This window comes from Tinamus guttatus, unplaced genomic scaffold, assembly GCF_059628265.1.
Source record: "Tinamus guttatus ecotype Peru unplaced genomic scaffold, ASM5962826v1 Tinamus_guttatus_pri_ptg000117l, whole genome shotgun sequence".
NCBI lineage: Eukaryota > Metazoa > Chordata > Aves > Tinamiformes > Tinamidae > Tinamus > Tinamus guttatus.
The window spans coordinates 223330-246021 of NW_028288651.1; the positions used below are offsets into that span (position 1 = coordinate 223330).

At 40.0% G+C, this 22692-nt stretch overlaps 1 protein-coding gene across 1 annotated transcript; it reads left to right on the plus strand.

The window, feature by feature from the left end:
• The first annotated feature begins 5183 nt into the window (after nt 1-5183).
• VPS4B (vacuolar protein sorting 4 homolog B) lies at nt 5184-21471 on the plus strand. Its single transcript, XM_088521334.1, has 11 exons — nt 5184-5230; nt 6509-6620; nt 8036-8186; nt 9465-9532; nt 12467-12586; nt 12841-12997; nt 14327-14475; nt 14634-14715; nt 16149-16368; nt 19284-19421; nt 21298-21471. Exons 1-11 carry the CDS (start codon nt 5204-5206, stop codon nt 21397-21399), a joined length of 1326 nt encoding a protein of 441 aa, XP_088377460.1. The 5' UTR covers nt 5184-5203; the 3' UTR covers nt 21400-21471.
• Nucleotides 21472-22692: the final 1221 nt, after the last annotated feature.

Consider the following 22692-nt stretch of genomic DNA (forward strand, 5'->3'; position numbering starts at 1 on the left):
GAAGTGAGAAATTTGGGGTATTGAGAGAGCAAGTTGAAAGAGCATTTTTAGTTGTTTGTTTCTGAACAGGAGAATCCTCGAGCCAGCATAAAATGATGTAAGAGCAAGGAATCTGAACGGGTTCAGAGTGAGGACAAATGTGTTTCACATAGATTTGCGATTGAACCAGGAGAACTGCAGAATACATATAAAAGAGAAAATACTAGCAAAGAGAGAAGAGCATGGATTGTAGATCTCAACACATAATTCCAGATGTCAAGAGAAACTCAGGTACGTTAAAGCTCATTCAAGTAGGGAAAAAAATATATTCTAGATTCTGTTGTGAAACTCGTATTCAGCCAGAAATTGTGGGAGGATGTGAGCAACCTAGAGATGTTCAAGAGTAATAGGAAACCAGCACAAAACAAAAGATGGTCTGAGAGATAAAGAAGAAAAGAAGACATCAGGGAGATGAAGAAAAGAAGATATCAGGGAGATGTCATTTTATCCAAAGAGTTGAATTTCAAAATCCATAGCAAAAATGCTTGCCATAAAATAGTAAAATCTTTTTTTGAATTCATGGAAGTTTGGTAATTTGTCAGTCACTTCTGCTGATAATAAGACTCAATTAATAAAATTAAGTGCAAAGATGGAAGAGGAAATAAGGCAATTTTTTAGTTTTGTTTTAAAAACACTACTAAGTTATTTCTGATCTTTTTAGAATGTTTGTTCATTACGTCATTGTATACACATCTGTTCTCCACAAGTTTGGGCTAGGCCTTTCAAAACAAGTTCCCCTAGGTTCTGGAAGCTGGCCTACACAACTCATCTCTTCCCTTCTATTTCACCCTACTGATATCAGCAAGGTTTTAGGCCACAAATCAAAGGATGGGCCGCTTTGCCTGTTAAGTGAACAAGTGTCTTGTTTAACAAAGATTTTCATCTCATTTCCTGAGAAGACCGAGCAGGTTAATTGCACTAGTGTGAACACCAGGATTCCTCTCTGAGTTCAGCTCTGATGTTTACTGATTATCTTTTCCATCTGTTGAGATGGTCAATAATACTTATTTCAATATGCATAAGTATTATTCATAAGTGTGCTTTCAAGAGCACTCAATCTCTTGAGCCAAACAGGATTCTCCTAGTGCACTACCATACTTATCACTACCATACTTACTAAATGACATTAAAGAGGAATATTACTAAGTCTAGGACTACATTTGAAGAGGTGAGGAGGGGACTGCCAGAGTCAGTGGTTGGGCAACCCTGCGTGGCATTGCCACAAACTCTGCTTTGTAACAGTAACTTCTTTAAATACCTTCCCCTGGACATAGAGCACTGAAATGCAGCAGGCAAGAGGAGAAAGAAAAAGGAAATATCTCCAGTGACAGCACATGTACTTCATCACCCCAAGAAGGTGGCCACCACTTACGCTTTCAGTATCTTCCAAATACTACTATGGCTAGCTGTCACATGAGGTTTGAACAAACAACTGGATTTTAGAGGCTAGAATGAGCAGACCCAGCATACAACTGACGAGGCCATGAGAAGATAATAAGATCTGTAGACACAACAGAGCAATCAGACAATTTTCGGGTGGCTAACTAGCAGAAAAATAGCAGAAAGGAGCTCAGTGGACTATGAATTTCAGAAGAAGAGACACAACTACTAGTAGCAGACTTGGACATCTTTATAAGGTAGCAAAAATTGACTTTTACTAGACCAGAGGATTTTCTTCAGTATTTGCTCACAAGAGATTGACAGCAATGTTGGGTTATATATCCACACACCCTGGATGCAACTTATCCTTCATATTGTGTTGTTTCAAATTATGACGTACAGCTCTAAATACATCAGTGAACATCACATACATGGCTACTAAAACAAACCTGAAGTAGTCCATCTGATAAGTCAGTTTGTACATCAGCACAACAGTGGAAGGCAGCTGAAGCATAAGGGTTTCTGAGCAAGTGAAAGCAGCCTAGAACTAACGTCCTGGGCTACACCATATGGGTGAAGACAGATGCAGCATCACACATCTGTGCTGTCTCCTCTTTGGGGATTTTTTTGAGAACCTAAGAGTAATACAAGTTCTAAGAAAATAATGAGCACACTCCATACCCAGTTCAAAAATTACCCTTTCCTCTGGCCCTCTCAGCTGCACAGTACAAAGAATATCTGAGCTCAGATCTGCTTTTTCATCCAGAACAAGAGAAATAGGAACAAGAAGCAGAAATAAAAGACTGTAGAAAACAGCAGGCAGGAAATTCCTTCATGGCTTTGTACTGGTAAGATAAAATAGCCTAGCAGAGCGCCTTTTTTTTTTTTTCCCCTAACTTTGTCTCTTTCTTCTGAGACCAGCAGTTAATGTTCGATAGGGACTGAAGAACACTATTAGATATGGACTCACATTGCAAAGCCTGCAGGCCACACATTACACTATAAAATGGTGAAACTGATCAATACAGTAAAATGCAGGATTTAGTCCTTTCCACTCTTATAAAAAGTGGCTTCTGCTCTGCGCTGTCTTGGGGCATAAGCATGGTGTTGAGGCATTTGAACAGTGCGGCGTGCCTGGTAGTAAGGGACCTGCTAGTAAGGTGTGAATAGGCCAACTCCTAAGTGTTGGGCATGGAGGATCTTGAGCCAGGACCATATTATGTGTCTTGCTACTGGCATCTAGAGGGAAAGGTGGAGTGCGCGGAGTGCTTGTCAGTTTTCCTTGGCTGCAGAGTTCTTGCTACTTTTCTGTGGCTTTTGTGGAGGTGTTTGAGGTAGGTGGCACTTCTCACTACTAAAGCTGTAGGTCTGGAGGCTCTATGTTTGTGTAGGCATGAGGTTGCAAGATTCCTGTTCCCAGAGAAATGGGTGGGTCAGAAGGTGACCATGTGCCCTGAGTGCGAGGGTGTCTTTTGAGCTGCTTGTCACTCCTGGTATATAATAAGCTTGGTGTAAATGTTGGAAGAAATCAAACCAAGCACGTGTTGAGGGGCTGCCCCAGGCTGGTGGAGCCAGACTGTTGTGTCCAGAGGTCTTGCCTGTGATCCATGCCTGATGGGGGATTCGTTTGAGCATACTGGTATGCCTGGTGGAAAGGTGTGAATAAACTAGTTGTAATTGTTGGGCATGGAAGTTATCGCATCAGGAAAGCAATATGCTGTTTTGAGGGTGCTTTAGCCATATGCGGCCAAGCTTGGAGTGCTCAGAGGTCTTCCCTGTGATCCATGGCAGATGGGGGAGCTGTTTGATCAGGATGGCCTGCCTAGTAGAAAGGTGGGAGTACGTATCTTCTCAGTGTGGGAAGGGGTGAAAAGTAAATATATATAAATATACCCCCAGTATATTTATACCCCAGTAATATATACCCCAGTAAATATACCCCAGCCAGGCCCACAGGCCTGGGTCAGTGCTGCAACACATGCCTGGTTTATCCCACTTCTCTAATTACTAACAGTCCACTCACTTCAAAACCTGCTTCATTTTACAAGGTGCAAGGCCCAGGTATTAGCTCCATCTCCAGTGACTCCTAATGTGACTACAGGGTCACTCCTTCCATGGCTTCCAGGTCCAGGGAGTCCAGGTCCGGGGTAAGACCCAGGGTTATGGTCTGGGGTCCAGTCTGGGGTGGTAAGGTCCAGTGTCAGATCCAAGTAGGGTCCTGGGTCAATGTCCAGGGTCCATATTCAAGGTTAATGTCTGGGAAAGGTTCAGGGTGAGGTCCAGGAACAAGCCCACGGTAAGCTCCAGGGTCAGTATCTGGCGAGTCAAGGTCTGGGTTAAGGTCTAGGGTCAGGGTTTGGTGTGAATCTGGGATAGTGTCCTGGATCAAGGTCCAGGGGGTCCAGGTCCAGGATAAAATCCTGAGTAAGGGCTGGTGTCAAGGTGCCTGGTCAGGTCCTGGATAAGTTTCCAGGTCAATGTCTGGGCTCAGGTCCAGGGTTAAGATCCAGGATCAAGGTCCAGAATAGGATCCAGTACGTTCCTGGGGTCAAGGTTCAGGGTCAGGTCTGTGTTCAAGATCCAAGGTCAAGGTTTGGAGTCAGGTCCAGGGTTAAGGTCTGGGCAGTCAAGGTCCAGGATAAGGTCTGGGGTCCATGTCAGGGGTCAAAGTCCGGGATAAGGTTTGGGGTGAAGTTCAGGGCCACGTCCAGGGTAAGGTTTGGGGTCAAGGTTTGGGTTCAAGGTCTGCAGCAGGATTCAGCGACAAGGTCCAGGCTACGATCCAGGGTAAAGTCTGGGGTCAGGTCCAGGGTCAAGTTATGGGGTGAAGGTATGGGGTGAAGGTCTGCTGTGAAGGATACTTTTGATAAGCACTTTAGCTGCTAGTTTTGCTACTGACAGCTTCCTTTACCTAGCTCAGATTTTGTCAGATGGATAAACAAAGCTTTATTAGGTGACTTAGTACATTATGCCCTTTCACATCTGCACCACAAGCAAGCAGAACAACTGTTACTGGCGAAGCCTAAAAATCAACAGCCACCAAAAGAATCCGGCAGCATGTACAAATATGAAGACACTTCCCAAAATAAACTGTCAAAAACAGGATTTGGATCAGACTTTATCCTAGGACTACTGTCCTAGCTTTACAGATGACTGCAGGTTGCCTTCTACAGTCTGTCCAGAAGAGGCAGCCTGCTGACAGTATTCAAAAGGCTCAGAGAACTCAGTCATTTCACTAAATACATGCATATGTATATATATATAAATGAAATGTTCCTTGTGACTCTAAAGCAATTGCAGTGACACAAGGGGATGGAAAGGGAAGGGAGGAGTAAATGAGAGCACTAATCGAGCATAAATTCGTCAATCGAAGATCTACACAGCGTCTTAACTTTACAAAATTGTATTATAATCTGCCATGTTTTAGGAACCGCCCTCTCCTCCCCAGGCTGCAGTGAACCGCCAGCGAGGCCACGCCCCCGCCGCGAGGCCGCGCCCCCGCCGCGAGGCCACGCCCCCCGCCACGAGGCCACGCCCCCGCCACGAGGCCACGCCCCCGCGGCGGGGCCGCGCCCCGCGGCGCGCCCAGCCTCTGACGTCTCTGACGTCTCTGACGTGCGCGAGTGACGGTGCCGGAAGCGGAAGTGGGAGAGTCGCCGGTGGCGGTTGGGTGCGGAAGCACCGGTGGTTTTGGTTGCGGGGCCGGCGGGGGAGGGGGTGAGCGGAGCTCCGAGCAGCGGAAACCGCGGGGCCGCCTGCTCGTCCCGGCTCCCCGCGCTCCGCCATGGCGAGCGCCTCCGCCAACCTGCAGGTAGAGCGGGGCGGGGCCGCGGGGCGCCGCGTCCCGGGGGAAGCTGCCGTGCCGGCGGGGCGGGAGGGGCGAGGCTGAGGCTCGGGCTGCTCCCGGCAGGGAAGGCCGCAAGGCGTCCGCGCGCGCCCCGTGTTGGGCGCCTTGTGTGAGCCCTCGGTTGTGCCGCTCTGTTCGCTTCTGTGGCTGCTGGGCAAAGTGGAAATGCTCGTCTGATAAAGTTTCCTTTTCGCAGCTGTTTTGGACCATGGTTCGCAAGCTCGTGGCCAGGCAGTACGTGTACTGGCGTTATGCCGGGGGGGATATTACAAGGCCTAGGGCAAGCAGGAGGAGAAAGCAAACTACTTAGGCCATTGTTGCTTATGAAGGTTGCTATTCATCAGTGTGGAGTTTGATGCTCAGTGCCTTGTGGGCACTTATGCTTGGCAATCTATGGCCTGGCTTATGCAACTTGATAGTATATTATTTCCGTTTTCATAGCAGAGCTCTTCATCATGCTTACAAGCTCAGGTGCCTTCTCGTTTACCAGAACTGAGACTGTAATATTCAAACAATCACTTTCTCTGTATGTAAAAAGTCACTTTTTCTGTATGTTTTTTTAAATCCAATACATGATACAGATACTTTCCTGTTTGAAAGGAGCAAAGCTACAGGATGTCCTTTTTCAGGGGGTTATGTTTTTCAGTGTTTACTGTTAATTCTTTGCATATAGTATGACATGTTTAGCCAACATTGTCCTAATTCCAGTTTTCCAATGCCATTGTTTTTGTTGTGTGGATTCAGGATTTATTAAACCACATGTGCAGTAATTTAAATCTTTAAAATAGCAGAAAACAACTTATGTGTTCCTTGTTGCTATTTGTGTGCTTTGTGTGGCATTTCCTTTTCCCCTCTCCCTGGAGTGATGGCTAGAGCTTGTTACTTGGCTGTTGGGAAGCCAAATCCCTGAGAAACTGAAGCGCTAATCAGTCTCTGAAGCTGCCTGTCAGGATCGCGCTGGAAGACTGATAGAACTAGTTTTAGTACCTTGTAATTGTTTACTTCCTGTACGACTCTGCTGGCGGTAGAGTTTAGGGATGTCATTGCTCATAGCTGGGACTGTCTGGACCTGTGGTGAAAATGCACGTATTGCAATCATGATGGCATTTCAAGAGCTTGGATTCAAGAGCAGAAAAGCTAACCATCAAAAACCAGTCAGAGCAACAACTTAAAATGTCCCTTTAATCCCACAGTGTTGTCGTCTAGCGGTTACATCATTTTAATCATCTGTTTGTGTTATAGAAAGCAATAGACCTTGCTACCAAGGCAGCACAAGAAGACAAAGCAGGAAATTATGAGGAAGCATTCCGCTTGTACCAGCATGCTGTGCAGTATTTTCTCCATTTTGTTAAATGTAAGTGCAATGTTTTAAGTGATTACGTAGACTTTTTAAAATCAAATTGCACAGAATGATCTCATGTGTTGACATGAATATTTAAATTCTGACTTTCGTAATCGACTGAAACATGTTAGCTGCAGTTTGGCTGGGCTCATGTTTTATGCAGCTTTTTTCTTCACTGCATTATATGCTTTCTCTGTTCCTGTGAGAAGTTGAATTGTTTGGTTGTTTGTTTTACTTGCTCTGGTCAGCTGTTTCAGACTGGGAGCTGGGTGTTTTTTGTTCTGTTTTTTTGTTGTTGGGTTTTTTTTTGCTGTCTATATCCTGCACTTCTGCAGAAATGTCCTGGATTGGTGACTGTACATGAAGAATTGTGGCAAAGAATACAGAGATTTCTGTACTTCTCTTGCATAGAAAACTGTGGAAGACAAGAAGTCTTTTTGGTACCCATGAAGCATCTTTTGCTCATTAACTTGTGCCATTTGCCTTTCAAGAGTTGTCCTGCTGTCATCTTTTGACTATGAGATTAAGTAGCAAAGCACTTATTGACACTTTAGCCAACCAAATGTATAAGGTTGGCTTGCATGTTCTCATTTTTATTTGTTTTCTGTATTCTTATAATTATTTTCATGTTATTTTCACATTTTTGTGCCTTTTTCCCTCATGTCTGATGTTTGTAGTAAGGGAACAGCCTGTTTTAACCCCCTAGCCTAGACAGATAAGAGTTGCTAGCTTGACCTGAGAGCTCTTAAAAAATATATACATTTTCTTCATGTTCATTTATGATATGTGTATCACTTGCTATGTATTTATAGCACATAGACTATCAGAATATGAATTTCTGTACTTTTATACTTTTAACATTGTTAATGTACTTCTGGAAATGCATGCTCAAATCAACCACACTAAATTTGGATCACCAGTTGAAAATATTGTTACAGTGATTAACAGAACAGTTGAGTGAGACTCAACTTTATTAGGTTTTTTTTATTATTATTATTTCTTTATGGTATGAACATTTTTTAAAATAAGTGGGCTTAGGAAAACTAAAGTATGTTTCTAAATAAAAATTGCTCTGCACAAGCAGCTTCTTGATGAGGTAGGCTAGAAAAGGAGTTATTCAGACATTGCACAGTGATTTGAATGACTGACAGCAAAAACATTCATTGAGCACCACTGTCCTTAATCCTTGTCGGTCAAGTTTTAAGCTAAAGCAGAGTTTAGGACTTTACTTGATTTCTTATAGGTCATTGCTGCCTTCTGTTACCATGGTATTCAGGCAAAAAACAAGTAGTGGAGATGTTTGGTTACCTAGTCCCTGAGAAAGATATATTGATGAGACATAAAGATGACCCAAATAAGTCGTCTTTTCTAATTGACACGCTTGTGTGTTGCCATTAACAAAGTGTTATTTTTCTTCTAATTTTTAGATGAAGCACCGACCGATAAAGCAAAACAGAGTATTAGAGCGAAATGTACGGAATACTTGGACAGAGCAGAAAAGCTTAAAGAATATCTGAAAAAGAAGGAAAAAAATGCAGCAAAACCAGTTCAAGAGTGTGGTCCTATTGATGGAAAAGGGTATGTTTTTGGAGAAGGAAAAGCAAAATACTTTCTGAATTCAGCCTGTCCTAAAGTTCGTATTTTCAAAGGTCACTTGAACCGTAGTGTTTTTGAAACATTTCAGATGACTACTAATGCAGTGGCTAAGAAAAATAAGATGCATTAGTAGCATAAGCTTGTCTTTGCTTGTTTACATCTGCGTAGCATATTCACTGAAGAGTTAAACTTGTTGCAGGTTAACCCATGCTTATCAGACTTAACAACAGGCTCAGTGACACTTATTCTATATGAGATTACTGACCAACTAGAAATCAATTAAGGCTGATGTTTGCTCTGGTTCAAATTTGATTGGTCTCCCAATTGAACAAGGAGAAGCCAAACTGCATCTTAGGTTCAAGTGCCACAAGGTGGGCTGAATCATTCAAAGACCTTGCTGCAGTCTTCTCTCCTGTTGCTCTCTTAGTTAGATCTGTTTCCCATATTTTGGGTTGGAAAGCTGAATCAGGTGATCTCAACAGGTAGAATTGCTTTATGCTGCTGGCTTAATGAGAGAGGAAGGACTGCACACAGGAAGGACTGCTGTGGGATTGTCCTTCTAGCTATCATGAACAGTTAGATCTAACCAGTTGTCTCATGAAATTTCATCTGGTTTCTGCCTCCTTTATTGTCTTATCTACTAATTTCATCTATCAATTTCCTTTTTTTTTTTTTTTTTTTTTAAGGGTGAGCTGCACTGTATCCTCCTTCGTATTAGGAGGAATGGGTAATATCAGTCAGGTTACCTGAATTTGCATGACGTCTCTTCCAAATGTTCACCAAGCAGGCTTTTCTTTTTCCTATAACTTGTAGTTTCCTTTACTCTGACAAGAGGGGGAGTGTAGAGTTTCTTGGTACTAGGTTCAATTGACCAAGTTCATTTGCAATTCCAGGTAAAGCATAAATGCCCATATTTAAGAAAAATCTGTTTTGCTGCCTCCGTAGTGCTTAGCAAAAGGGCTTCTGTTTCCTCTCTGTTGGCTCCAAGTGTGTTTGAGGGGTGTATTGAGGAAGGGCTAGGTGTCCCATAAGAGTAAGTTGAGATGGTGAGGAGGGGGAATTAAAAAGAATTAGAATGGAGATGGATATATGGATACTCTGATGTAAACTTGCAGAGCTGTAAGATTCATTTATTGGAAAAAAGATTTCTGCCATTATATACAGTATATAATGATATTTCTGCTTCTTACATTTTAATCTTCAGTTAAAGACAACTGTCTCATATGTACTTCAGCAATTTATTTCTTGTGTCTAAATCAGGAATGACAGTGATGGGGAAGGAGAGTCGGAAGATCCTGAGAAAAAGAAGCTACAGAATCAACTTCAAGGTAGTTTTGAAGCTTCTCTTTCTTTAAATAGAGGCAACTTGATGGAATGACTTATGAAATTTGGCCGTCTTCATGTTGGTTGGCTTTATCATTTTCTTTATTTTGCATGGTCGAACTATTATACATTCTTCAAATACACAAATGTAGTTTTTGTGGAAAATACAGCCTTATATGCTGGGAAATTGTGAGAAATATTTTGAACTTTGTCAGCTGTTCTCTGTGCTTTATGTTTGTTCCTCAAGAAGGTATTCCCAAAGCTGAAGAATATGAGATCCCAGGTAGCTACTGGTAAACTGTATGAGTATTTTTACTCCTAAGTGCATTATAAAATTACTTAGAGGCTAAAGTAATGGCATCGTATAAGTGCTTAGTGTATGCAGGACTATTTTAACAAAGAAGCTTGTCCTCAAAATCAGAAATGGAGTAGATGGATTCTTGCCTTTTCATAGTAACAGGTAATATTTCCTTGCATATCAGGGATATGCAGTATTGTGTGCAGTTCTGGGCTCCTCAGTACAAGAAGGACATTGAGCTTCTAGAGAGGGTCCTGCGTATAGCAACAAAGATGATTAAGGGACTGGAGCATCTAACTTATGAGGAAAGCCTAAGCGACCTGGGCCTGTTTAGTATGGAGAAGACTGAGAGGAGATTTGCTCAACATGTTCAAGTACCTGAGGTGAGAATGTAGGGAGGATGGGGTCAGGCTTTTCTCTGTGGTGGCCCGTGACAGGACAAGGGGTAACACGCACAAACTGAAACATAGGAAGTTAAATCTCCATATGAGGAAGAAGTTCTTGACTGTGAGGGTGACAGAGCCCTGGAACAGGCTGCCCAGAGAGGCTGTGGAGTCTCTTTTCTCTGGAGATCTTCCAAACCTGCCTGGACGCCACCCTGTGCCACCTGCTCTAGGTGTCCTTGCTGGAGCAGGGCGGGTTGGGCTAGGTGATCTCTAGAGGACCCTGCCAACCTCCACCATTCTGTGGTTCTGTGTGATTATGTTATCTTGATTGATTAACATAATTTTTTGGCTTTTTGAGCTTAAGTGCTGAATACAGTCAGTAGAGCAGCTAACAGTAGCTTTGTGCACTGTAAAGTGTTTGTTGCCCAAGAAAATATGGACTCTGGGCAGCCATCAGACTACTCATCTTTATTTTGCTTGACACAACAGACACACAAATTTCCTGCAGTTAATTTTACTCCCTTGTTACTTCAAGGGAGTAAAATTGACTGTACCTTTTGGAATTTTCCCAATTTATGGGTATTCATCAAGCTAACAATAATTTGAGTTGCTGTGGGAGAAATGGCGAGTAACAATCAAACTGGCTGATCATAGTAGTAGGTCTGCTTTCCTGTATTCTGATTTATAAATCTAGAGATCTCTTGTGCTCTGTTGCTTAAACTTCCAGCCGTTCACTTCCATTTTCAAAAACAGGGAACTGATGATGTCCAGTTCCAGTTGTGTCCTGGCACGGGTCATCTTTTTTAGCGCTGTAATCTCGGTTGCCACAATATGTCTGGTACAGATGACTTCCTGTGGTGCTTCAGCTTCAAAATCTCTTTTTACGTGTTTTTAACACGTAAACACGAAAGTTGTTTTTAACAACTTTCACGTATGTTGTTGCCATTGGGCCCAAAATGTTAACAAAAGTTGCTACTTTCAATCTAATGAACAATCGAACGCAGCAAAAAAAGCTCAAAGGAAATGTGTTTATGAATCATTTAAAAAGAATATTTGCTTTATTTTAATTTTACAAATTACTTCTCCCTTCTCCAAAGGTATGAGGTGAACGTGTCAGTGAAATACCTGATAAAAACTGCTTATAAAATTATAGCATCAAATGTGAGCGTATTTCCTTGGGAAAAATTAGACAAATGAATCTTTCAGCGTGTTTGAATACTTAAAGAGAAGCATTGGGTTGGTTGGCATTTGTTCTGATGAGAAGATTTGTTCTACGTTTAAGTTTTCTTTGGCTTGGATTTCAAGCTCTAATCTTAAATTACTAACTTGGATGCAAGTTCTGCCACCTAAAACTAGTCAAAGCAAAATGGTGTTTTTTGGTGTATTTGACTAATCAACCTAAAGTTTGAAGGGTCAATAAGGGCCAGCTGCCTCAAGTCAAGCTGGATAAGTCAGCTGGCTAAAATAAAGGTAAATGTTGATTGAGAGAGATGAAACTTAGTGATAAAATTTGACTGGAAGAACAGGGTAGAAGAAGGGTTTCTTTTCTTGTTTTTTGTTTGTTTTATTGTTTGTTTGTTTTGTGTGTGTGTTGTTGTTGTTTTTCCTGAAGCCAAGCAAGGTCACTTTTCTGAAGCTTTTCATCTGTTGCTCCAAATATTTTATAAAGGAATATTCATATTATTCTCTCTAAACATCTGGAAAGGTCTAGTAAGTTACTTCATCTACTTCAGAGTTGCCTCTAGAAGAAGAGGGCTTAGTGATGAAGTTTTTTGAATCCAGAACTATCAGAACTACTGCTACTACAGAGGGTTTTTTTTTCTTGTTTAAAATGAAATTCTGATTTTTTCAGAAATTAAAATGGTGGAATTCAGTGAGCAAACAGTGCTTGGATACATTTTGGAGAAGCTACTCATGTATGACTACCAAGTTCATCGTTGCTGCCCAGTTATGAGCTATGTTTGACCATAGCCACACTTCTAACTTTCTTCTAGCTGCTAACTCTCAAGCAGTGCGGTTGTCCATGTTTTATTGTCGTGAAACATACAAAGAGTCACATTTCAATTGCTTCAATAACTTCAATTTGACTATCAGTATTCAGTGTTTAGATCTCTTTAGAGATTACATGTTTTACTCAATTTGAGTGTGGGCATAGTGTAGTGGTGTTACTTTTTTTTTTTTTTTTTTTTTTTTGGAAGGCAAGTCCTTTAAGCTCTGAAAGGGTGCGCGTGTCACCATTCAATCTTCCGTTATAGGTGCAATTGTTATGGAGCGACCAAATGTAAAATGGAGTGACGTTGCTGGCCTTGAAGGTGCCAAAGAAGCCCTTAAAGAAGCAGTGATTCTGCCCATTAAATTTCCTCATCTCTTTACAGGTCAGGAAAACAATTTATATTTCAAATTCTAAATATTAATGCTGCAGTTAATACTGGCACTGGGGTCTGAGAAGAGTGGTATGCTGACGTACCGGAGACTTGAACTGAGCTCTTGATAAAGTCATTATCGTCTATCTGGCAGCAGTTTCATAGGTAGATATAGGAAATCTCTGAATAGATTAGAGAGGCATCATCAGAAAAGCAGGCTCTGTATTATTACTGTGTTTTGACAGCTGCTGGTTTCTGTCTTCCAGGAAAGAGAACACCTTGGAGAGGGATTCTTCTGTTTGGACCCCCAGGAACAGGAAAGTCTTATTTAGCAAAAGCTGTGGCAACAGAAGCAAACAATTCTACATTCTTCTCGGTGTCTTCCTCTGATCTAGTCTCAAAGTGGTTAGGAGAGAGTGAAAGGTATGGTGGAGTTGCCAGAGGTCCAGGAAAACATTTGCAGACAGTTAGTGTTAAAAGAGGTAGAGAAGGTGCACTCAAGAGTTTGACAAAAAGGTCATTTATCTGTGAAAACACACTTGAGGGTTTTTTTGTGCTTTGCACTGTAGTATCATATAAAGATAACCCTCACGTGCTGCATTTTGTGCTGCTGTAGTTGAATTGATCTTCAGTGCTCTGGAAGGCTTTCACAGCTAGCTCAGAAATATATCAGAAGCAGCATGACGCTCTTCCCACCACTGTGATTCCCACCATGTCCCACCACTTTGAAGTGTTGCCGTGATGCTTTTTGGAGTCCACCCACTACCATGTTCAACTTAGCTCTGCCATATCAACTGCACAGTTAAAATGAGACATCCGTTCTGTCCCTTCTTCGTGAGCTGTTTTATTCCGTATCCTGTTTTGAAACAAAATATGGAAGGCTTAGAGACCTGCAGAGTTTGTTGGGGGGGATGAATAGCCATTAAAGAAAATGTTAATTATTTCATGGAGTATTAACAAGTCCAGAAAGTCTGAAGTAACAAATCTGTTGCAATCTATAAGAGCAGATCTTTGCCTGTCTAATCTTCCCATGAAGACTTTATGAATTAAGAAGCCCCTTGAACTTGTTGCACAAAGACATTCATCTGATGGTTAAAATGCTCCTCAAAACCATGTTCTAGTAGTTCCAGGTATATAGTTAGGCAACATTATTTCATGTTAATAGGATGAGGAAAATAGGCTATTTGATCAAAGAATTTTAACCAAATTCTTTGCTTCCAAAAAGTTGGAAAACTTAGGCTACTCTTCTTTTCCTGCAAAGGGAATACAGAACTACAGTGCAAAGAGACATTTTTGTTATTTAAATTCAACAGAAGGCTAAGTATAACCCGATGGTATTTTTTAGTGTTGGTGATATGAAGAAATTCCTAGCATGTTCCAATTTCTTTTCCTTTTAAAGTCATTAAATATATTGATAAGATTCAACTGGGCTTTTTTTTGACAAATCAACTATAAGTATTTTCCTATCATATAAAAAGTTCATAATGAAGTTGTGTAAAACTAAGTTTTCATATTTCCTGAAAATCTCAAGCTGTTAAAAATCTTAGAAAGCCATGTTCCTTTTGGTGTGTTTAGTGATGTTTTGCATAGTCCAGCCTGACGTTGTAGAAAAGTAAATACTGCTTTTGCCATGCTTGGATTAAGTCTACATTTTTTATTATTTTCTTTAAGAGAAGTGACTATCGTAACTCTAGATTTTGCTTCTGTTGTCCTTAAAGCTAACTGAAGATGTTGTTTTTTGTTTTTTTAAAGATTAGTGAAAAACTTGTTCCAGCTTGCCAGAGAAAACAAACCTTCCATTATCTTTATTGATGAGATAGATTCCCTATGTGGGTCCAGAAGTGAAAATGAAAGCGAGGCTGCTAGACGAATTAAAACAGAGTTCCTAGTCCAGATGCAAGGTAAGCTTACTGGCTATCAGGATCAGTTGAGGGGATAGTAGGTATTTTAAGCATAGCTTGCATAAGATATGCAATTTAAGTGCATTAAATTTTGAAGGTGTTTTAAAGCACTGTCAGCTTATCTTCAAAACAACTAAATGTTTTCTGCCTGGATGTAGGGGTTGGTGTTGACAACGAAGGAATCTTGGTCTTGGGAGCAACAAACATACCCTGGGTTTTGGATTCTGCTATCAGGAGGAGGTATTTTTTTATTATTATTATTTGTTTGTTTTTTGGTAAGAAATATGCATTTGTGGGGTAAAGGTTCAGTCTAAGACTATCTGAAGAAGTATTCCAGCCTGTGCATACAAATGTAGCTAGTGTGCTTGGGCTCAGTTCCATGAGCTGGACTGGGCCAATATAATAGCCTGTGGCCACTTGAAAGAGGTGGGTTTTTCCTCCTCATTTTGATCCTGTAGTTTATTTGATCTCTCGGTTAGCTAGTGCTGCGTGAGCAAGCAGAAAGCTGTTGTTTCCTTCCAGATTGTTTTTTTTTCTAATGGGCGCAGGGTGGCAGGATACAGAGTATGGGCCCAGAGGGGGCCCCAGAGGTGTCCTCAGCAGCAGCAAGCTGAATAGCTGGAATACCTTGAGGTATTTCACAAAATTGTACCTTTAAGTTGTACAGAACAGCTGTGTTTTTCTGTTAGTCAAGATGTGATGTATCAGTGTGTATTTTGACTGCCTTCCTATGAAGAGCCTCTGTACTTCTGTATAAAGAGCTCTCTGTTTAAATCTCAACCTTTCTTTAAGGTGCTGCGCAGCAGGACATAAATACAGCTATGGGACAAGTGTGATTGTATTCTGATGAGGCTGTAGCTCAGATGTTGATTATTAGACAGCTGTGTTTTGAGCAAGAGGTGAGACCAGGTGACTTTCAGGGGTCCCTTCTAGCCTGTATGACCTTATAGTTCTACATAGATAAATTTAGGTGTGAATTTGAGCATTACTTAATTTTAAATAGCTTTTTAGCTCTTGTTCGTAAAACTTCAAGGGTGATTTCTAGTAACTTAGTAATGATATTAATTTCCTTATGTTTTTGGCACATGTTATTTCAAGATAATTTGTGCCTTACAGAATTTTGACTCACTTTTGTTGATGGAGGTAATCCTTGCTGTGAAAACAGATAACTGCTTCAAAAGAACTGCAGATATCAGTTTTCTGCAGACACTCATGTTGAGAGTATGGCTTCACATTTGCTCCAGACTTCAGTGGTTTTCTCCGATTTGGCTGGAAACCATGGGAAGTGTTTTTCAGGTGGTTATCAGGCAATTCTCTCAAATGTGGAAGCTGTTTCTTTATACTTCAACACTAAAAGGATTTTCTCCTCAAACTTTTCTGTTAAAACGAAAGACTCTGGAGAGCACCTAGGAAAACTGTAGTCTGAAGGGAGAAGTCTTTGTTGTGAAAAGGAAATTATTATAGTCTGAATGTTAAGTTATGCTAGCTACAGATTTATGGGAACAGATAGTTGAATATTTGCCTTAGATTTTTAAAAGTTTATAATTATGAAACTGCTTCTTTCTAATATTATTGGAAATGAACTGTATAGGGTTTTGTGTAAACTTTTTTGTACACCTGTATAAGCTTGTGTCTGTGGTGTTTTTTGTTTTCTTTTGTCTGTTTAAAAACAGGTTTGAGAAGCGTATTTACATTCCTTTACCTGAAGACCATGCCAGGGCTGCAATGTTCAAACTTCACCTTGGATCAACTCCAAATATCCTAACAGAATCAGATTATCGAGAGCTTGGAAAGAGAACCGATGGCTACTCTGGTGCAGATATAAGCATCATTGTACGTGATGCACTGATGCAGCCTGTTAGAAAAGTGCAATCAGCTACTCACTTTAAAAAAGTAAGTAAGGGTCTAATTTTTTTTTTCTAGTTATTTCAGGAACTTAAATTGAAATTTTCCCCAAATAAGGAAAATTTGTTTTGGGGTAGCACCGTATGTTTTTAAATGTATAGGCGCTCTCTTACTTATCTGCCAAGGGAATATTTGGATATCCTCCTTTTTCTTAGGTCCTACTCTAGGTTGGATGCAGCTAGTTCCTTGGTATTCATGCTGTGCAATCTGAGCCCTGATTTTTTTTTTTTTTTTATGTCTTTAGTGTTAAAAGCCTATAAAATCCAACTTAAAATATTGGTTAAAGTTGTGCTCTCTTCTGTACCAATGTAGGTGGTTCTTCATATTCTTTTTAGGTTATTTAAATAATTCCTCATCCATATGGGAACAGACAGATTATGCTTACGCACATTCTGCCTATGTAGTATATTTATGTAGCATATGTAGCAAAAATAAAGGTTTTCATCATTCTGGTTAGAACACTGAATCACTTAATGCTACTTCTGATAATAGTGAAGCTACCAGATACCTTGCCAAAGCCTGTGTGCCACTGGGCTGTGTGCTGCAACATCTTACTGGTGCTGCTGTAATGCAAAGACTAGTTTGCCCTTAGCTAGCTGCACTTTAAAGTGCCTGTTGAAATTGTTGTGTGGCTTATCCTCTGTAAACAGTAAACTGACTTAAAATATTTTTCTTCTAAATGTTTGGATCTCCAAAACTTCATATGATTAAAGCAGAGTTCTTTAGGACTAACAAATTTAAATCCATTATATCCTTGGAATGCTTTTTTTCCCCAGAGAATTTTCACATACATGTTTATGCTCAATTAAATATGGAACACCTTCATGCAGAAAATGACTGCATAAACTATTTTGCTCTTATGTGCAAAAAAGTGTTATCTTAATATTATCAGTGGTTGTAAACAGAGCTCAGAATGCATCCAAGATGTGTGTTGGTTAAATACTTGACAGGAAAGATAGTTTTTTTTCATAGTTGACCCAAATTTTTTTTAAAAAAAATCATTTTTACTGGAAATGCTGACTTCATAGATATCTGTGTATTCTAGGTGAAGATAGGTCAAGACGCACTTCACAGAGTTGTTTTCACATCTGTACAGGGAAGCTTTCATTGAATGTGTGACTTTTAAGAGTGAGTTTCAAGATTTCTTCAAGAAAGAATTTTGAATCTTGAGCAGTGAAGAGATGAGTCCCATACAACTTCTGTTGGCAGCTGGTTTTGAGTTACAAGTTTTCTACCAGTACTTCAGACTCATGTGAATGCTAAAGATTGTCCACCTGCCACTCTTAAAAGTAATATATTAATCAAATCATAAAATATCTTGCCATATGAGACTTAATATTTTTGGAACCTTAATTGAACAGCCACAGTCAGTTAGACATTTTTTTTAACCTAGTTTTCATTCAAGGAACACATTCAGCTTAACATTGGAAGGTAAAGGAACACTTTAATCCAGTGTGGTCCTGAGTGTAGAAGGGCTATGTATTCCTCCAGAGTTTGCTCTGAGGAAACTTCATTAACTTTTTGCTTGCTACAGTAAATTTCCAGCCTGTGGTTATGATGGAAAACATACTGCAGAGAGTTTTTGAGGAGTTTTTCGAAAAATCTCTCTCAAACAGGGAAAAACAAGTTTGCTGCATCTCTTTGTGGGGCCAATCAGCAGCAACATCGTAATATAAACAGTATTTCTTAAATAAGTATTGTTTTTGCTGGGATAAGTATTGCTGGGATTTTCTAAATGCTACCATCTTTATGCAGCGATGTGTGAAGTAGTTCCCCATTGCTGACTCTAATGCTTCTGCACAAAGAGTTGTATTTTGGCCTTTCATTCAAATTTGCAGGAACTTAATGCAGGTCTTGGATGTCACCAGAAGAAAGAAATGATCTAGCTGTCTCAGTTTGCAGGGCAGCCCAAAGGCAACACTTAGGTGTTGTCCCCTTTTGCCTCAAAAAAAAAAAAAAAAAAAAAAAAAAAAGTACTTTGAGGGTGCTGCCAAAAGCCAAGTATATTCTACTTGTGCTTTAGTGTTTTAATTTCCTATTTTTATATGCAAAATCTTTTATTAATGCCCAGTGCAATGACAGACAACTTGCCCTGGTTACACAGAGCTTTGCTCAGTTATGAGCAAATGTAAACCCTTCCGTGCGTTAGACACGGTGGTGATCCAGGTTTGTCGAAGTGTTTTCAGTATTAGAATTGTGCTCTTCGCTGTTGGGCTTCAAGATCCGCTTGGAGCAGTGAATCCAGTTCCCTGCCGTTAGAGATGGGGCTCCCATGGATGTGGACTTTTCGTGTGGGTCCCAGTTGTGCTCTGGGCAAAGGCAGGGGGTGCCAGGGCCCTCTGCCTTGGGTCTGTCTGTGGTGGCGAGGGATAAGGGGATGGCCTCTCTTCTTCCACTAGATGGCCCCGTTTTCTGTTACACGGTACTGAGACCATGTCAGAGAAGGTGCTCGGAAATTTGCAGTGCACCAAGTATGATTTTAAGAGCCATTTCAGGCTTTCTAACGCTAGGGGCGCTGTAGAATAACTCTTGAGAAAATTTTAGAAGCTGTAAGCTGGCGTGGAATGCAGTTCCAAAGCGAGCAGGGATCGGGTAGGATGATATTCTCCAGCATGATTTTTGTAGCACATTAGCATGCTACAGAAATTCACACCTTAATAGGAAGCAGCTCATTGGTTCTAATGATGTTAATCTAAGGATCTGTGACACTAAGACTGTGTGTTTTCCAGGTGACTGATGCCAGTACAGCCATGAAATTTCTCCTTCACAGGAGAAATCATCACTTCTCGATGAATGTGGCATCTGTATAAAGTGAAGAAATGTTCGTGCTCTAAAGATGATATTCAGCTTCTTGTTATCTCTGGAAACTCTTAACTACTATAAACATTTTTCCTTATTTCTAGGTAAAAAAACCATCAGTGTCTAATCCAAACACCATGGCAGATTTGTTCACCCCTTGCTCTCCAGGGGATCCTGACGCCATAGAAATGACGTGGATGGAGGTCCCAGGTGATAAATTACTGGAGCCTCAGGTTTCCATGGTAAGTATCTTTTGTGAGGTTGGTTACTTCTTTTACAGAGCTATAAAAAGACTGCAAGGTTACTTATTTCTCGCCCCCACCCCCCCAAACAATACACCAGATATTTCGATGAGCTGTTTGGCTTTAGAAATGCTGAATATACCAGATAACATTTGAATCGCAACATGTGGCATGGCAGTACAGCATGCCTATAAGGAAGCCAGATCTCCATCTCATTCCTTGATAAGCATTTCTTTTGTCGTTACAGTCTGCTCATATGCAGCTGCCATCGTCTCGTGGTGTAGAGGATAGATGCTTAGGTGCATCTGCCCCCTCTGCTAGTCTCTCGTTGTCTTATTCACTTAAAAACTGCAGAATCCCTGTGTTGTGCTGTTCTATCTTCCCATTGCACTGTAGCCTGAGCAGAGATAGGGGGAAAGGGAAAACTATATTTAGTAGAAACTGGGAATGATATGTTGCTGGTAAATTCTGCCTATGAAGTAAATGCAAGCACAACCAATGATATAAGAGCAGGTGGCTATAAAGGTAGTTTTTGTTAAATTTCATCACAGGTGATATAACTGGCTTTCATATCTGACACATGTTTTCTTTGAGTGCCAGAGCACTTCTATGTATGGAATAAAATATACTCTGTATCCTTTAAGACAAATTGAAATTTTAGCTCACTTTGAAAACAGTGGCTGCATACTTGTTCTATTTTTTTCCCCCAAGAGGAACAAAAGAAGATTCTGAAACTGAGGGAACTGATAACAAAGAACTGCTGCTGCCAGTTCTTGTGTGGAATCACTCCTGTAATGAATGGAAGTGCATTTCCTGAGGATCACAAACCTCTGAAACAAGAGGCTCTGCTTTGTAGTACAGTTGTGCCTAGGGAAAGAATTATCTGCAATTTTTTGCATGCTAAGAAAGTGCAAAGGGATGCATGCAAGTGCAGGCCTGCCCCAGCATTTCTGCCTCCATGGTCTAAGTGAATTTTTAATCCATCTTTTTATTTATTTATTTATTTTAAATAGAACATAACTGTCTTGAGGAAGACTAATGATACTAGGGCTCTCATATGGGATTTGTTTCAATGTCTAAAAGCAATTCTTGTCAGATCAGGATTTAATTTTTTTTCACAAAATCTGCAGTCTTGCATAAGAATTCTAGGTCTACAGATCCCTGGTGTTATTTTTCACCTTTGTCCACAGTTTTACAGTAATGAAGTGTAAAACATCTGCTTTTTCAGTTAACCCTTGGCTAGGACTTGATTACAGTATTTTTATCCCTTTGTATTAACACTTTTTTTAAAAAAAAGTTCTGTTTTTGACTTCATAATCCTGAAATTTTCCTGAAATTGTGCATTTTCTAGGATCCAAAGTATTTATAGTAGAAATGAGCTGAAATGAAGATGCAGAAGCTAAAGGTCATGAATAGCAAAATTTTGCTAGAGATAAATTATAAAATATTGGTCTATATTGTTGGACTATGATGCGTACAGGGGAACATCTGATTTTTCCCTTAAACTATTGTAGTTGAGGTTGGGATGAAACAGTAACTGACAAGAAGGACAGGGGAAGCATTTCAGTTCTTTCCAGGAAGCAGTGATGAGTAAAATTCTTAGAATAAATGAGTGGCTGAAACCTCAACCTGAGACTTGTGGTTTCATTATTAGAAAACCCACTGTTACCATCTGCCTTCACGGGTTTAAAATGTGGCCTGGGTGCAGAAATATTTTGGCTTAGTTTTGTGTGAATAGTAGTTCTAATAATTATCTTGCTTTTAAAAGGCTTTTTAATGTGAGCATTTTTGCCTGTAATTTTATATGGGCAAAGAGTGTTAAATGTGGTACTAGTATTGTTTCTGAAAGCAGTTGTTTTCTTTTTTTCTCTGGCAGACTGATATGCTCAGGTCACTAGCTAGCACAAAACCAACTGTTAATGAACAGGACCTGGAGAAGTTAAAGAAGTTTACAGAAGATTTTGGTCAGGAAGGTTAAACCAAAGATATATGTGGAACACTACAACTTTATTTTCTCACTTTATTAAGTATCCATGTGTCTTTCTTGATGACACTCAAAAAAGCCAATAAAATCACTTATTTCCTACTTTGCAGAAAGAAGATCTCTTTGCAAAGACCCTTCAGCTTTTGTATTGTATTGTTTTCCTCAGATGTCTATTAAATGTCTTCTATTGAAAAATAATGCTAAAAGTATAATTTTAGGGTCAGATAGCAAAGTGATGTGGTAACTTGTATTAAATATTAGCAAACTTTAAATGATTAGTTCGATTTTACTAAATGTTCAATTTTACATGTTATATTAGACCTGGCTACAAGTAAGTTTTGAACTGCCAGTAGCCTCAAAACCCTTTTTTGGAGGGTGGAAGAGAACCTATTTGTCAGGTATTTGCAATATCAGTCAATCAGCCTGCTTATTAACTGTTTTAATTTCATTTAGAAAAAGCAACAAATTTGCTAAAACATAAAGCATATTGCAAGTGTGGGTTCACTATTAAAATAAGAAAGAAAACACTGTGAGGTTAAGACTATACGGGCCAGTACTTTGTTTAAATACTGATGGACCTGGTACTTGGCTTTTTCTGCTATGCTGTGTTAAAATTTTGCCTTAAACAGCAAGCTTGTTTTTAACTCTTTACCAGCTGATACACGTGTGTCACTATGCAATTGAGCAAAGGTTTGTTAAATGCAAGTATTTTGGAGGGTATTTCTTTCTTTCTTTCTTTCCTTCTTTTTTTTATCTGATATATTCTCTGCAGGAGTTTAAAGTATGAAAAAGTATGAATAGCATCCTGTATGATTCTATATGTCAAGACCTGCAAAGTTTACATCGTCTTTGGATTAAGGAAGGTATATGGGGAAATAGCATGCTTTCATACCTGAGAAAAGGATAACAGATGATCTAGTAACAGACTTCCAGAACCCTGCTCATATCTGTTGAATAGCGACTGCATCAATTTAGTGCTTAGATCCTGAAGAAGGGCTGGCACTTCCATCAATCTTTCAAGCATAGATTGAGATGTGCCTGAATGTACCTTACAGAGTTACAGTGTCAGCATTGAGTTTGTGCCTTTTAAGTTTGCACTGGCCATAGATTCAAAATTATCATACGGATACTAGAATACTCTGTTCCCTTAGCATTGTACAACTCTGTCCTGCATATGCTTTAAGTTGCATTAAAAAATTTGCACATTTTGTGTGTATGTTGCATGTACATACACACATTTATGATCATCTCTTGATGGGTTTTGGCTTCCTTTATGTACAGACTTTG